Source organism: Cydia strobilella, chromosome 5 (assembly GCF_947568885.1).
Source record: "Cydia strobilella chromosome 5, ilCydStro3.1, whole genome shotgun sequence".
In the NCBI taxonomy this organism is placed as follows: Eukaryota; Metazoa; Arthropoda; class Insecta; order Lepidoptera; family Tortricidae; genus Cydia; species Cydia strobilella.
This window is the reverse complement of record NC_086045.1, coordinates 17,196,777-17,214,020: the sequence shown is the minus strand read 5'-3', so window position 1 is coordinate 17,214,020 and position 17,244 is coordinate 17,196,777. Positions and strand designations below refer to the sequence as shown.

Genomic DNA, 17,244 nt, shown 5'->3' with positions numbered 1-17,244 from the left:
AAAGATGACGGCGTATAAATTTAGCTGTAGAAGGAAAGAAATGGATTAATGAGATGGAGATTATGGACGATAATGGCTGTTTAAACGGGTGATAGGTACCTAAATTTATTGCCGAATATTAGTTTCGCCTGACAATTAGGGGCAATTAGAATTTTAAAAAATGCCTTAAAGAAATGCTGAATACGGATAACAGCGGCTTTACAGAATTAAAAGAAATATTGCACAAAAAAAATAACAATGAACAATTATAGGGTTATTAAACGGGAACCGATTCCATAACGTTGAAAAATATTCAAGCTCCGTAGACGATGACAATTTGCTAGTTCCCTTCCAAAGAAAACGTTCGGCCAACCGAAGCTGTACCGTGACCTATCGAACCGCGCTGTATGCGGGCTCGTGTCCCCCGTGGGTCTGCTAGTTCCTTTCCAAAGAAAACGTTCGGCCAACCAACGCTATCGAACCACGCAGTATGCGGGCTCGTCTCCTCCGTGGGTCTGATACCTGACCGCCGGTCGACGACCATCCACTGCCGACTGCACGTCGGCGGCTGCGCCCCGTCGTTGATACGGCCACCACGCACCACCGGAGCACTGCTCGACGGTGGCCTTAAAAAAGGTCCTGGACGTCCTGGTGCAGGCAACTACGGCCAACAAGGCCGCAGAACGACGGGAAGTAAAGCGCACTCGAAGTTATTATTAGCAACCTCAGAAGAAAACGTTCCTCTAGATTAAAAGGTTAACTTTGACGGAAAACAAGGAAAAAATCTAATATAATCACAAACAGATCTTTACACGTCAATCTCAAAATCCATCTGAAGTACCCCGAAGAAAACAAATTTCTTCTTTCCGAATCAAAATTGAAACTCAAAATTCAACGCAATTGTTACCTGCCAATATCGAAAATAACACCGTCCAAAAAAAGTTCCATGTGTTTCTTTAAACCGCCATCTAACCGTAATTGTGTGAATCAATTCACACTATACGACACGACTAAACAAACAAGCAAACTAGACATGACAGACAAGCAAGTAGTTTCCAAAATTGACGACAGATGTAGCGTCATGCTACACTTTGTACTACGATTGCGGTGTACATCATGAACGCTCGTTGAGTAAACCGGCACTCTTAATCAATGAAGTCGATTAGTCGCCGCCGCAGGCGCAGTGCTAGGGGTCATCCGAGTGCGCACACACACGCATTTCACACTACGCGTGTGTCATCAAAACAGTGATACCTCGTCTATCAGTGACAGAGTGAAGTGTGTTTTTGTTTCTAAATAGTGTTTGTTACAAGTGAGGAGTGTCTTTTCAAAAGGGCTTATTTTTGTATGGTGTTCATAGAGAAATAAACCCTTTTGAAAAGACTCATCAAGTGTAGTGTATGTACTAAGTTTTAGGAAGTTTTAGGACGTGTACTTTGATTTAAAAATTAGTTTGAAGGAAAACGTTAAGGGCCCATTTTTAATCTTCATGTATAACCTACCTAATTCTAGATTAATATTTATTTAAAATAGTAGATAGGTACCTAAACTGCACGATTAGAATTACATTACCAATTTTGTTGTTTAAAAAAATCCAAGCGTTATAATATTGTGTATAACGATAAAGTTATTTACAAGATTTGTGTAAAAAGCGATAACAAATTACTTAAATGTTTAAAGGGCTATTAGGCAACATAGCAGCGCCTATGTAGTAATCCAAATGCCGTCAAAATACGAGTAATATGAACGTTTCTTAGCAGGCGCTTTTTTTTTCGGCACGTAACACAATAGTAACTGCTGAATTATAAATACGTATAATAAAAACCCCAATAATGGACGTGGCATTAATAATGAGACACAAACCACAAATCCTGTTAAATTAATGCTTTTTCTTTCTTCTTTCTTTCTTAAATTAAATATTTTACAATCAGCTTTCAATCACTGGTAGCTTTTACCATAAACGAGAGTCATAGAGACTTATATTGACCGGGATATAGACCGTGATTACCTTTTGTATTGTTTATTAGCTCCCGATATTTCGACGCAGTTACATGCATCTTGTTCACGGGTGACGGGTGACTAAAGATCGGGTGGGTGTCAAAGTTGTGTAGCGCTCTCGCGCTCGGTCTATCCTCATTCTTGCGCGTCACTGCGTCGAAATATCGGGAGCTCATAAGCAATACAAAGGGTAATCACGGTCTATATCCCGGTCAATATAATTCTAGTGAAACTAACCGTGAATTATTCAAAACTCTTAAGTCATAGAGCTGTATATGTTTGACGTTTCATTCATTTTATGACCGGAAAAAAACGTAGTCTTACTTAATTTGTTCATTTGTTAAAAACAATTGAAGTATATTTTATTAAACATGCCGAAAACATAAAAGACGAGTAGAACATTCAACATAAGAGTCCGCAGCAAGCTCGGTTCTCCATACATACGTAGCTCTGAAACTTTGTACTTACAATAGGATAAGGTATATCTATGCCTGTATTATGAAATAAAACTATGAAAACGGATTATATCGATATAATCCGTTTTCATAGTTTTATTTCATGAGTAACTATCGCGGTAATCGAAGACAATATTAAATGCCTGTATTAGTTTATGTAGGTTTAGGTTTAGATACCATAGTTAAACAAATACAGCGTATTTAAGTTTTTCATACAAAACTTGTTTTTGCTCTATTTCGTTTGTTTTATAAGCCGTAGCCTGGAGCTATATAGCATTGTGTGCAAAGTTTCATTATAATCCAATATGTAGTTTTAAAATGAGAACGAAACTCCGTTTGTATGGGAAGGTGAAAATCGGCCGAACTTGCTGCGGACTCTTAAGGAAAGAAATGGCTCACTCAATAGTGTGCATAATTGTATACAATACAAACACGTATTTTTTTAAACATTTAGGTACTAATCAAGATTGGATTTTAATTTCAAAATTTAAACTACAGGCAAATTTGCCAATTTGTTTAAACATCAAACCTGTAGTAGTTGCGTTAAATGGCGGTAATAACATAAAACAATAATTGCTATGTCACGAACTGTTAAAAACAGCATTATAATTAGTATAAAAAAAATTACCATTTTACGAATTTGTCATTAATCCGCAATTAATTCAGTAATTACATGATAATTCGAACGTGACTACTTTATCATAACCATATCAATATTATCAAACAGTTATCAATACGTTAGTCTCTTTTCACAATACCATCTGGTAAAAGTCTCTTGATTGTTCAAAAACTGATGAGAAAGTTGCATTTTGTCCACATGTGAGGCAAAGTTAGCCACCAGTATAAAAGGAAACCACTCAAAATTTGCATTAGATTGCAAATTTGGACCCTCATTTGGATATGAATTGGTTTGATTTTGTTTGATATTTTACGATTAGTATTTTCCTCGCATTGGTGTGTTGAAAGATGTTGTGTCTCACTCGGTGGCAAAATTTGTTTAACCCACGTGTGTTGAAATCCCTGCAACGCTCAAGATTCCACTTTTCGAACCACTCGCTACGCTCGTAGTTTAATTTTGGAATCTTTCTCTTGCTCGGGTATCAATATTAGCACGAGCGGTTTAAACATCAACTTTACCCCTTAAAAGAAATAACAATTAAACGAATCTGCTTAAGGGGTTAAATATGTATAATATAAATTCATTAATTTTTGAAAGGAAGAAGAACGGTACCCACAGTAGGTTAAATCAAAAATAATGTTAGATCCCTATCTTCCTATTAAATACTCGTATATGAAAACGGGTTACTCGCGTTTTTTAAGTCGAAGATTGCTCGACATGTTTCGCTCCATAACGAGTAGCTTTAACAGGAACTCCTCGTTGTAACGTTTAGGTATTTAATGTATTCTCGTATATTTAATTAATGTGTCTGTGTCTGATGGAATTTTTGTAATTAAAATTCCTGCCTTCCTAATTAGGATTCTAATTATGTTTCATATCATCCTGTCATAAAAAAGTGTCAAGGCATAGATGTTACAGCCCCTTTATTGAGCGTAACGCTTTGATGATAAACTAAATATTTGTTTAAAGATATCATACAGTTGATACAGTAAAGGACTCTAGTAGCTTGTTGCAACCTGATTTGTTATCAATAGAACACGATACGATACTTTAGTACAATAATTGTATCAATATACTCTGTATCTAGTAATTTACAATTCAATGAACTCTGAAGGGGAGCAGTTACTTGAACGAATTTTTGTAATTTCAATGTAACGATACTGTGCTAAACGATAACAAATTTTCAAATCGTCCTTTCAAACAGTAAGGGTCAATGGGTACGAGTACATTACATATATAACTATTTTTTTTATTTACAAGCTTTTTATTAACCTGTGTAACTATGGTTGCACGGATCAAATCTTGCAAGTTAAATTTGACCCACTTCCCGGTTGGCGGTTTGCGATAAAGCTGAAAATTTCCATATATAATTTAAGTCGGGTGACAATCTGACAATGCAATATTATGGTACCATTGACCTGATCTAATGATGGAGACAGGAGGTAGCCGGTAGCCATTTCAGTTCAGTTTATTTATTTATAATAAATTACTTATTATCTAACATGCATTAATTACTTTTGAATAGAAGGAAAAAAATACAATCATAGCCATAGGAACTCTGTGTCGTTACACAACCTAATTGTGTTTATAGAATTATTTCGATGAGTATTAGTTGCCTGTAGAAAGAAAAGTACAGTCAGCGATAAAAGCTTGTACTATAAATGAAATTTTGGCCAAAAACTTGTAAGCACACATTTTTACAAAAAAATGCCTTTTGCGCTTCCCCAAGATCCTTCAATATTCTGACTGAGAGGAATTTAGACCCTGTTACAATTCCGTGGGAATATGGCGATTATAATGCTTTCAGAATATGGCAAGAAATTGATAATGAGATTATGAGATAAGCATAATCTCTAGTCGTGGGTTCTAACTATTTATAACAAGTGAAATGTGAGTATTTAAACTCTTTTTAAAACCGCCGTAAAATAAAATAATTTTGTCGTAAAATTAAATTCTCGTAAAAAAAAGTGGTTACGGCCTAAATCAGTAAAAAAACATCCATTTCTTTTGGCTTACATCAGCTCTAGCTACATTGCCACAGAGTTGGACAAAAAAACCAGCCAAGTGCAGAGGGTTCCGTACTTTTTACACGACTTCCCAAAAAAAGGAGTGTATTGTTAGTATTTATTGTTATAGCGGCAACAGAAATACATCATCTGTGAAAATTTCAACTGTCTAGCTAGCACGGATCATGAGATACAGCCTGGTGACAGACAGACAGACAGACAGACAGACAGACGGACAGACGGACAGCGGAGTCTTAGTAATAGGGTCCCTAAAAACCCTAAAAACATAAACATTTCAATTTGCGAAATTCGCAGTAGGACCGAAAATATATTGATCAGATAAAACCTACCAATTGGTAGGTATAGTACCTAATTAAGATTAAAACACATATTCACGTCTAAGTAATCAGTTACTAAGCCTGTTATCTAAAACACGTAATATACGTGTACATTACGTGTTTCATGTGTGTGTATATTGTATCGTTATATATGTAGGTACTTGAATAAATAAACACGTTTAGGTCTACGATCAAAAAAAAAAAAAAAGCATTTATTTCGTTAAATAGTACATCATAACACTCTCATGGTTGGGACTTCCTAGTAAGTATGTATAATACCTGTGACAGGAAGCCCCGCTCTTCCACATTTATCTAGTACATTTGTACACAGTTAACCATAAAATGTAACATTGTGCTTTTAACAAAATAACAATTTACCTAATATTATTTAGATTGCGTCTGTGAGTGTGTGTGTGTGTGTGTGTGTGTGTGTGTGTGTGTGTGTGTGTGTGTGTGTGTGTGTGTGTGTGTGGGTGCGTGTTTCAGTTCCTATCCTACTCATCATCCTAGTAGAATTTCTGTATCATCATACGTATATTTTTTATCCACTTTATTAGGGCTTTTTTACATTCATACCACGATAAAAGGTCGATGTTAATTTTTTCATTAATCACATTATATAGGTGTATTGATAATGCCTGATATTGTCTTTTTCCAAATTTAGATTTACAGTTCACTGGAGGGATAACAGACTTTTTACGTCTACGTGATAAGACCGTTCTATCAAACTTTACAGTTTTATCAAAGGTTTTATGCACTCGTAATACTGCCGCTGTAACATATAATTTTCTCATAGTAAGCTGTTTACTAATTTTATAAAGTTCTTGTGTTGGATAGCGATATAGTTTTTAGTGCATAACTTTTAGCGGACATCTTTGACTCCGTTCTACTTCTAAAAATTTACTTTTACTTGCATATATGATGGCAACGACATTCAATGTTTGTAACTATCAAAATCTTTCTTTTACGCAGACACATAAGCCAATAATAGCTAATTATTCTCTTGTACGAAAATATTTACGCCAAACGTTAAAATCTTACAATGGGTTTTTTTATAAATAAATACATATTTGGGGACAATCTTATACAGATCGACCTGCTCGTAGTCAAGGTGTACGCAACAAAATAGTGGGGATCAGTTTGAAGGCATCGTGTTCAGTTTAAGAAAAAGTAGAATAAAAAATGTATGGCCTTTGTATGGAGGGTTGGCCGACTTAGACGACCTGCCCTATAGAATAAAATATTTTTTTTGCGTCAAAAAAAATGTTAGTTACCTACATACTTATCGTAAACTGAACACGATACCAAATATGCCCTTAAACGGATCGCCACTATTTTTGATACACCTTGTACATATGTGGTGGGCAGAACTGACATTTGCTTTTTAGGTTTCCGTACCCTAAGGGTAAAAACGGGATCTTATTACTAAGACTCCGCTGTCCGTCTGTCTGTCCGTCTGTCACCAGGCTGTATCTCTTGAACCGTGATAGCTAGACAGTTGAAATTTTCACAGATGATGTATTTCTGTTGCCGCTATAACAACAAATACCAAAAACAGAATAAAATAAATATTTAAGTGGGGCTCCCATACAACAAACGTATTAATTGCCGTTTTTTGCGTAATGGTACGGAACCCATCGTGCGCGAGTCCGACTCGCACTTGGCCGTTATATCTAGGTATGCGCATAAAAAATAGCATAATTGCGGACTAATATTTTAATTTATAGAAATTACTTTAGCATCTTCATTTGGAATTTCTTTTAGACCTTATCTACCTACTTGTTTGTAGAGATTGTTCTCTCAAAATAAAGTTATTTGTATTTGTATTGTCGTGTAATGAAAATAAGTAGTTTATTTAAATTAGGTACCTAGATATTATCACAGCTATGAGTAAATACACAAAACCTCGTCCGTGATAACAGGGACTGAAGTCAACACGATAACGAGTGTCTACGGGTATCATGTCATGTAATAACACCAAGTCGCGTTAAGCAGAGTCCCAGTCGGAGCTAAAGTAGTAATAACGATGTAGTGAGATAGTGCTAGAAAATCCACTAGTCAATAAGGACAAGTGCAATGAGAATCTTTTGTAATCTATACCTAAGTGTTTTAAATTTAAATTGGGACGAACATTAAAAGTGAATAAAGTAATTGTGAATATTGTGAGATGTGATAGTGGGAACTAAGGTACATTACAATGTCTAGACCCAAAGTGACTAAAGTGCCGCCTGACGGTGGATACGGCTGGGTCGTCACCTTTGCTTATGCTTTAAACAATGTAAGTATTTGTACTTTCGTTATTAAATTAATAGGCCAATTCGAACGTACACTGACATCAGAATGATATCTAAATGTTATCATTTAGTTATAGTGCATTTCGCTGCGTACGTGCAGTCGTGCATTGGCACGAACAAGACGCACGATAGGTAACTAAATGGCATAATTTAGGTTATCATTCTGATGTCTAAACTAAATACGTTCAAATTGGCCTGTAAGAATAGCTAAGTTTAACAATTATTTTACTTGTTACCTGCGTTTTTTTTTATTTTAACAAATATCGAGAATAATAAACACCCAATTACTTAATCTTATACCTTTAAACTAGCAATTCTTGTATATATATATATATGTTTCGGGGATCTCGAAAACGGCCCTAACGATTTCGATGAAATTTGCTATATGGGTGTTTTCGGGGGTGAAAAATCGATCTAGCTAGACTTATTTCTGGGAAAACGCGCATTTTTGAGTTTTTATGTTTCGGTCTCGCATATATTGAACATAATGAAAATACATATGTAAATTACTTTAGGTACCTATAATTAACGATATGTATTGTGTCAAATCTATCAATAGTGCTCTCTTAACCAAAAATATTTATTATAATATACACTGAGCCTCATGAGGTCATTGACACCATATCCATTGCATGTAGATGGATACATTATCGCATTAACCTTTTCGACGCCGTGTCAAACACAAAAGCAGTCATCCAGACGCCACGTCACCGAAGTGTCAAAACTGTATCAAATTGAATTTTATGCATATGCATGTAGGTCTATGTTGCTCCGTGGTCTATGACCAATTAATCGGTCTTTGGCGTTGAACCTATGGTGCGTATATATCGGTCATTGGCGTCCAAAAGGTTAATGTATCCCTACTTGCAAAATTAATAAGTATTACTATAAAGTCACTCATAGGTAGCTATTACGCAAATTCGGCTCTATAGTAGAGTAGGAAATTTGTCATAAAACTTGTGCTTGTCTGTAAGTTAAGTAACTATTTAATCACTCCAATAATACTAGATTCCTAATGTAGACATAAGAAAAGGTTATTATAATCAATAACTAGTCAACTAACCGGTTTTTTGTCCTAGGTCGTGGTACTGCCGCTCATAGCCGGTTTCGGCTTAGTGTTTCAAGAAGCGTTTCACGACGTGGGCTTGTCAGCGACACAGGGCACCCTGATTATCACCTTAAACCATGGGTTCGGGATGCTACTCTCGTTCTTCGGGGGACCGGTCCTGCGACGCTTCGGGTACAGGAAGGTGGCCGTCACGGGAGCCATACTCATCTCAGGGGGGCTTATGCTCACGGCCGTTGCGTCCAGTTTCTGGCTATTCCTGTTTTCTTATAGCATTTTAAATTGTGAGTTTGTTGTACTTGTTTCTGTTCTTATTCCTGATGATAGTTTGCAGTCTTTATTTATATCCAGGGTGGTTTTGTTGTATGACCATAGTGACCATACTCTGATAGGTATTAGGTAGCTGTTCCGTAGAAAACATCGACATATTATTAGTAAAAGTTTTAACAGTTGATTTTTTTGCAAACATCATACATCAAACATTTATTCAGCAAATAGGCCACAGGGGCACTTTTACATGTCAATTTTTACAAGCAATACAAAACCAACATTTACAAAAAATAATTACAAATATGGAATCAATAAAATATTAGATACTTTGTTAGAGATGTATCCAGTCTAAATGTCGAATTACACAAAAAAAAGAAAACTAATAAAAAATATACAAATAACAGGCAATTACTAAAATTGTTTAGAGATGTAAAAGTCTCTAGGTGTCAGAGATAAAATATGTATAATAAATTTTAAAAAAAAGATCATTCAATTATCCTTAAAGGTGTAAAAGGTCTCCAAGACTTGAATTGTTATATAAGTAATTATAAGACAAGAAATTAAATCAGACAGACAAGAACGCCGTTTCGGAAAGGGCCGAATAGTAAAAGTTATTGGGTATACCTAACCTACATACTCGTATTCACCTCTCGAGTATAGTCAGGCATAAAAAAAAAAAATAAAAAAAAAAATAACAAAATCACCATGGACACTATATTTAACCACAATAATTGATATCGTTGTTTTGTTACCTACCTACCTACCTACCTATTATTTATGCCTGCCAAAAATAAAACACAAATCATACAAGGCGAAAATGTAATTTTCCCCTCACTAGCTCGGAAAGTTGTCTTTTATCCTTTAAAACAAGCGGGGAAAAACGCATTTTATCCACTAGTGGGGAAAGTAATTTGACCTTGGATGGAGCGTGTTTAAGTAGCTTGACAGATAACAAAACGTAAAACGCTCATAATAATGATTCGTTTGATGTTAATTATCATTAAACAAATGGTTTGAGAATCTAATAAAAAATACCAAATTTAGCTTTATTTAATGATTTTATGTCATTTTATGTCAGTTCCATAAGAGACGTTTGTTTTTTAATAATGATGTTAAATATAATTCTGAAAGCACAAGTTGGGTCGATGCAATTTCAAAACGCATCATTGACATTTCATACGTCAGAAATGTCAACATTGTCAACAAATTTTTTACTTAAAAACTTCTCACGTAAAAATACAGAATTTCCAGAGTTTTTTGTTATAATATCGTAAAAAAATGAGTTATTTCAGTGATGAAGATGATCTAACGCCTGTGGATGTTGCACTTTCCTCGCTATAGTGAGGTGAAAAGTTTTGTGTTACACACGGGTGCAAATGTATTTTACTTCTCGTGTGTTGAAACACTTGCTACGCTCAGGATTCTATTTTAGAACCACTCGCTTCGCTCGTGGTTCAACTATAGAATCCTTTCGCTTGCTCGTGTTTCAATTCCACACTCGCGGGTAAAATACAACTTTGCACCCTTGTATAACAAATAACTATTTCAATTCGATGTCTTTCAGCAATGGGAATAGCATCAGTCATGGCCGCCTTCTCACTAGCCATTAATTCATATTTTAAAGAGAAAAGGAGCAGAGCTGTTGGTGTCGGAATGTCCATCACAGGGCTCGGAGCCATCTACATGCCTCTACTCATGAGTGCACTCATATATGCCTACGGGTGGAGGTACGCTGTGCTCACTCTGGGAGCAATTTGCCTACACTCTTTGGTAGGAGCTTGCTTACTTAGGCCAGTAAAATGGTACATGGTAACACCTCCCCAGGAAATGGTACCGCTAAACAAAGATGAACAAGTAGAACTTATTAATGGAGGACTTCCACAGAATGGTAAGAAAATACGGTAGTACCTAGATAGATTGTTTGTATTAAATATCATTAAACTAGAGTTTTCTCAAGTTAGCTTTCTAAATCATTTCAGGCACTGTACCATCGCTACCACAACTTGAAGAGTCGAAAGAAAATGGATCGGTGTCTGTGAAAAGCCTGTCAATGAGATCACTATCCAACGGTTTAAGTTTAGAAACCAGAAATGCCATTTCACATCCCGACGTGCACAAAAAGTCTCAAGAACCAACATCGGTGTTAGAGTATAAATGGTGGGAATCTCAAGAAATCAATTTGGGTAGTTCGATAAACATATTTCGTGAGAACGAGCTTCTCAAAAAGCCTAGACCAGAAAAAGAGGCCTTCATTGAAAAAACACTAGAAATTGAATCAAACAAAACGCTTGTTCAAAAATTTGTTGACTTTTTCGATCTGACTCTATTGAGAGATCCAATATTCTTGAACATAATGTTTGGATTATCAATGGCTGGTTGTGTAGAGACTAATTTTTCCTTATTATTTCCAATAATTCTTAAGGATATGTTAAGATTTGAGACTTCGCAAATAGCAAATTTAATGGCTGTGATCGGATTTTCCGACACTTTGTTTCGACTAGTGTCTCCGTTTATAGGAGAGTGGTGCAATAAGTCACCCAGAGTCATGTACGTGGTCAGCTTAGCTATGGTGATCTTTATTAGATCAAGTAAGTACACTTATATTCAGTTATTAAATATATTCTTATGCAAACATTACAGTTCTTGTAAAGCAAGATTTATGTGATTTTAGGGGCCCTATTTGAGTCGAGACAATGACAGAAGGTGGAGTGACTATCATATAATGAAACGTTAACAACAAATCTTGTAAAATAAGTACCTAATAAACATAAACCCTGACAACACTTTAAACAAAAGAGTCATAGGGCTGCTTAAGTTTGACGTTTCATTAATTTCGTTTTGTTCTAAAACAAATGGCGCCATATTGTTCATGATTAGATTTAAAAAAAAGTTTTAATTGTTTAATTAATAATTATATCGAAACCAATTGTAGTACCTTTAATTAAACACGTCGAAAACATAAAAGATAAATAGGACGTGCAACTTTTAACGCGCAAAGCGGTAGAAATTTTACACTCTTTAAAATATGACCTATCACAAAAATATCAAAAATACTTCAAATTTTCTCTTAAAAATTTCATGATTACTGTACAATTATGTCTATTTTGAAACTTTGATGTGATAAGTGGCAATGTCATAGTTAAAATGTCAATATTTTAAGTCGTCTGGCCTTACCTACAGTTGCGCGAAAAAATTGGGGGAAAACTTGGGGAAAACTATATTATGAAAAATCTCTTACACGAGTCAAACTAGGGCCCTAGTTAGATGTAAAGATGAACTAAAAGATCTTCTGTTCATATATCATGTATCTGTAGTGTGGCGTAAATCCGTTTCGATTATTTAATATATTTTATATTACCTTTTTTATGCAAATAGTACTCTATGTAGCTAAATAATCATAATACCTCAAAACTCCTCCCGACAGTATAATCTCTGGCTCTCTGGTCGTACGCAATATTCTATGCGGAAAGAGAAAAGTCGTAGAATGTATAGCAATAGATTAAGGTGCTTTCATTCGTACTAAACAAACCAAAGCACCCTAAAGTGCCCATTATACGATCTTATTATTATTCCGTTTCAGCCAGCTCAAGAGGCATGGTTGAAAACTAAAATTAAACTTCTTTTTTCAGTAATGTTATTTACAACTTCGTTCATTGGAATGATATTCGTAGCCCTAGCAATGGGGATAACAAAAGGGGTGCGGACGGTCTACATGAATATTGTGATACCGAACTACGTGCCCTTAGAACGACTGCCTTTCGCCTCTGGAATTCAGATGTTCTTCAATGGTATCATTATTATCACGCTCGGTACCGTGCTAGGTAAGTATCATTCATTTTTCACCACACCAGCCCGCGCAGCATGGTTCCCCTATCACTAAGTCCGTCACTTTCGCACTCACATACTTGTTAGAACGTGACAGGCATAGTGATAAGCGTACCGTGCTACGACGCCAGCTCATAAAGGCTCTCTTTATTCTGAGAAAACTGATGAGAAAGTTTCATTTTATTTACATGTGGCAAAGTAATTAAATGCAAATTTTGAGTTGTTTCCTCATGTTGGCTGGTAGAATTTACTTTCAAGTGATGATTTTCAATGATAAATATTGAACAAAATTGATTTGTTGTTGTTGTGTTTTGAAAATACGAACTAAAACGATTCAGGGTCCTTCCAGGATTTGACACGTTTTTTTTTCCTCCGGCCGCGTGATCTGACAGCCTTGTCCGACATGTCGGAAGAAAAAATATATAAATCGCTGTCCAACCACTCGGACTATAAGGAATTTTATGTTCCACTTCGACCATCGAACCACGAGGAATTCTTAAATCTACTTAGTTCGACCACCTTACCTTACCTCCCTACCTAGTGTCGACCCATGCAGCAATTTCAATTCCTTATATTTTGATTGATCAGAACAGAACACCCAGTCCGACTTATAAGCTCAAAGTAAAACCCTAACCGGAAAAAAATAGAACTGAAGGCCGTTCCATCGGTTTGCCGCTATCACTGTCACATTTCGCAAGAAAGAACGGGAAAGATAATGCACGCCAAGTGTCAATTTTGATCGAATTTTGTCGATTTTTATTTATTTTAAAAACGTTACCTTTTTATTCGAAAGCTATGAAATTACTATTTAAGTTAAGATTGTTTTTTCTTCTTTTTTGTTTATAGTATCACATAATAAATAACCGAGTAAAGTTGGATTAAAAGTCCGAGTTAGAGGTTACTTTGGGAATTCATTGTATCGAGCGAAATGTCATAATTCGTGTATCGGAAGCTATGTTATTAAAGATAATATAGTCAAGAACTACATATATTTTTTCCACGTCTACTAATATCAACGCCTCTTAGAAAAACATGATCATGTAAGGAGATTTTTCGCCTTCTGGCTCAGGGAACCGCCTGAAAACAACTTACAAAGACCCCCAATTTTTGTGTACCATTTTGAATTATTTCGTTGTTTTTAGAAAAACGATTAAAGTTGTAACAAAACTACCAAGGGATTAAATATACCCCATTAAATTATCTAGGTACTTATTATCCTATATATAGGTAAGTATAACATAGCTGTCTAGCTGTCTTCAAGTAAAAAAATCATGCATACAGCTTGAAAATTTTGACGATTTTGGCGATACATATACATATTACGACACACTACAGGCAGTATGAGGAACGTGGGAGACATCAATTCACCTAGGCAAAAAACGATTTTATTTTCCAGAGGACTATGAAACAACATTTCGTACTCTTAAAATAGTCATAATCCTTCTTTGGTTGGTTGATATTTCTTTTAAAAATTTGCACCAGCAAATTTCCTCGCCTTATTTGAAAACTATAACTCCTAGCAACATACTTCAAAGACAACTGGTGTAGGGAATTAATTGAAGATTATTTTGTACACTAAAGTCTGTATAAATTTAAGCCGGACTAATGGGTGTTATGACAGTCGGACTAAGTGAAATTTTAGAGTTCCTCGTGGTTCGATGATCGGACTATGTGGAATTTTAGAATTCCTCATGATTGAACTAAGTGGTTCGATGGACATGTTGGATGAGACTGTCAGGGCACAGGGCCGGAGGGTTTTTCATTTATGTTTAAATATTTTTCCCCTCACTAGCTCGGAAAGTTGTCTTTTATCCTTTAAAACAAGCGGGGAAAAACGCATTTTATCCACTAGTGGGGAAAGTAATTTGACCTTGGATGGAGCGTGTTTAAGTAGCTTGACAGATAACAAAACGTAAAACGCTCATAATAATGATTCGTTTGATATTAATTATCATTAAACAAATGGTTTGAGAATCTAATAAAAAATACCAAATTTAGCTTTATTTAATGATTTTATGTCATAAACCTTAAAGTTCCATAAGAAACGTTTTTTTTAATAATGATGTTAAATATAATTCTGAACGCACAAGTTGAGTCGATGCAATTTCAAAACGCATCATTGACATTTCATACGTCAGAAATGTCAACATTGTCAACAAAATTTTTACTTAAAAACTTCTCACGTAAAAATACAGAATTTCCAGAGTTTTTTGTTATAATATCGTAAAAAAATGAGTGATTTCAGTGATGAAGATAATCTAACGCCTGTGGATGTTTGCACTTTCCTCGCTATAGTGAGGTGAAAAGTTTTGTGTTACACACGGGTGCAAATGTATTTTACTTCTCGTGTGTTGAAACACTTGCTACGCTCAGGATTCTATTTTAGAACCACTCGCTTCGCTCGTGGTTCAACTATAGAATCCTTTCCCTTGCTCGTGTTTCAATTCCACACTCGCGGGTAAAATACAGCTTTGCACCCTTGTATAACAAATAACTATTACTGGTTTCGATTGCTAAACTCAGAAGAAAAAAATAGGTAATAGATCAATACGGTTAACTGTGGCTGTGGGGTAAGTGTGGGTGGGTGTTCAGATTGGGGCATGTTTAGGCGAAGGCTAGACGTACAATACTCGTAAATAGTGTAATCCATCAATGTGGTAAATACTAAAGGATCACAATCTCACATTCTGTTCACGCAATAAGGCTACACGTGCAATACTTGTCACGTCAGTACTGTAGCGTAGGTACGTGTTTCGTAGCGTTCCGTCGTCTCCATTGCTGTCGCGGTGCGTACTGACATATTGCAGTATTTATTGTACGTGTAGTCTAGTATATTAACGGATGTCAATATTTATCACAAAATGCAATCTGGAATCAGCGGTGGCAGCATGGTTGCATTTTTATCGCCTGTCACTATGCCTGTCACTTTCGCACATACATACTTGTTAGAACGTGACAGGCATGGTGACAGGCGATAAAAATGCTACCGTGCTAAGCCCGCAGAAATCTAGATTGCCGAGATAAATATTGTGATCCGTCAATATACTAGACTAGACGATCAATATATATGAAAATGAAAAAATGTTTATTGGTTCCTTACAAGTAGTTTACAGCATGGGATGGGATCTTCTTTTAAGCATTAGATATGCTTGTGACAGAAAACCCCGCTCTTCCGAAATCGCTAGGGTATAAACCATACATATATCACGATATTCAATAAATAGCAGTAAATCACAGTATTTATTGTACGTCTAGCCTTCGCCTTACACATTAATTAGTGTTTATTGGGAGTTCATTCATTTGCTACTAGCATTTGCGAACTCGCACTAAACACTTACCCTGCAAGCCACACGTATCCGTATTAATCTTATTTTCAAAACATTGGGCATTAATATAATTAAAGGTATATATTTAACAAATACTTAAATAATAATATCGGGTACCTATAAAACCGCTATTTCTTCATATTTTTCAGGAAAAGTCCGCGAGCTATCCGGAAACTACAGAATACCTATAGTTATCTTGAACTGTGTCACAATGGTGACTGTAATCATGTGGGGTGCCGAGTTTCTCTACTTCAAGTTCAAGAACAAATCCAATGAAGAGACAAAAGAAGCGACCAGTTGTTGAAGGTTGAAACTAAACCGTTACGAATAAATATTTTAATGAATGCTTAGGGCAGGCATTCGTTATAAACTTTTCCTTTAATTAATAAGACAGAACACAATGAATTTATTTTTTTATTATTATTTACAGATATATTTTTTCAGTTATAGAAAGTATTTACAAAGTCATAATAAACTAAATTTAAATATAATACTAGGAAACATGAATTATCCAGTTAATATAACAGGTTTCTTTCGAACAAAATATACATTGATAGGCGACTAAAACCATACTTAATTGGAAAATGAAATAAATTTAGTAAACATTACAAAATATGGTTACATAATAACACAGTTATCGAATTTAAACTATCGTGAGACATATTAACTTAGCTAACTTAGCGGTTTCACTCACGTATTTTTAGTCACTCGCGCGACATGTTGCGATGCGCGCGATGTGTTGTTACGTGACAACCACCCGTCGTGACCGCTACTCACTCAGGCACTGTTAGTGTTTGAAAATGGAGACCTAGGCTCTCCGATACATGTCGCGCGAGTGACTAAAAATACGTGAGTGAAACCGCTAAGTTAGCTAAAATAACACAGTTTACAATATATAACCATTTTATGTCAAATAAAAAAGAATACGATTATCGTTCTGTATTCTTCTTAATTTGTCAATATGAAATATCTAATCAATGAATTCGCTATAATTTGTAGCTTATTGTCTTCATTGTCAATGCGTTACGCACGCACACTTGTACACTTTCACTATATCCCTAATTGTTC

At 35.5% G+C, this 17,244-nt stretch overlaps 2 protein-coding genes across 2 annotated transcripts in view; both read left to right on the top strand.

Annotated features, from left to right (window-relative positions):
• LOC134741530 (uncharacterized oxidoreductase YrbE-like) overlaps nucleotides 1–17,244 on the top strand; it is a 445,968-nt gene that overhangs the window by 43,433 nt on the left and 385,291 nt on the right. The window lies entirely within an intron of this gene.
• Nucleotides 7,232–17,215, top strand: LOC134741511 (monocarboxylate transporter 9-like). Its single transcript, XM_063674315.1, has 6 exons — nucleotides 7,232–7,673; nucleotides 8,769–9,039; nucleotides 10,590–10,913; nucleotides 11,005–11,613; nucleotides 12,655–12,846; nucleotides 16,326–17,215. Exons 1-6 carry the CDS (start codon nucleotides 7,593–7,595, stop codon nucleotides 16,478–16,480), a joined length of 1,632 nt encoding a protein of 543 aa, XP_063530385.1. The 5' UTR covers nucleotides 7,232–7,592; the 3' UTR covers nucleotides 16,481–17,215.

Excerpts from the sequence above, each read along its gene's own strand:
- LOC134741511 (XM_063674315.1), top strand. The coding sequence starts at position 7,593 with ATGTCTAGACCCAAAGTGACTAAAGTGCCGCCTGACGGTGGATACGGC. Across the intron at positions 7,674-8,768 it reads TTGCTTATGCTTTAAACAAT|GTCGTGGTACTGCCGCTCAT; the intron begins GTAAGTATTTGT and ends TTTTTGTCCTAG. Across the intron at positions 10,914-11,004 it reads TGGAGGACTTCCACAGAATG|GCACTGTACCATCGCTACCA; the intron begins GTAAGAAAATAC and ends AAATCATTTCAG.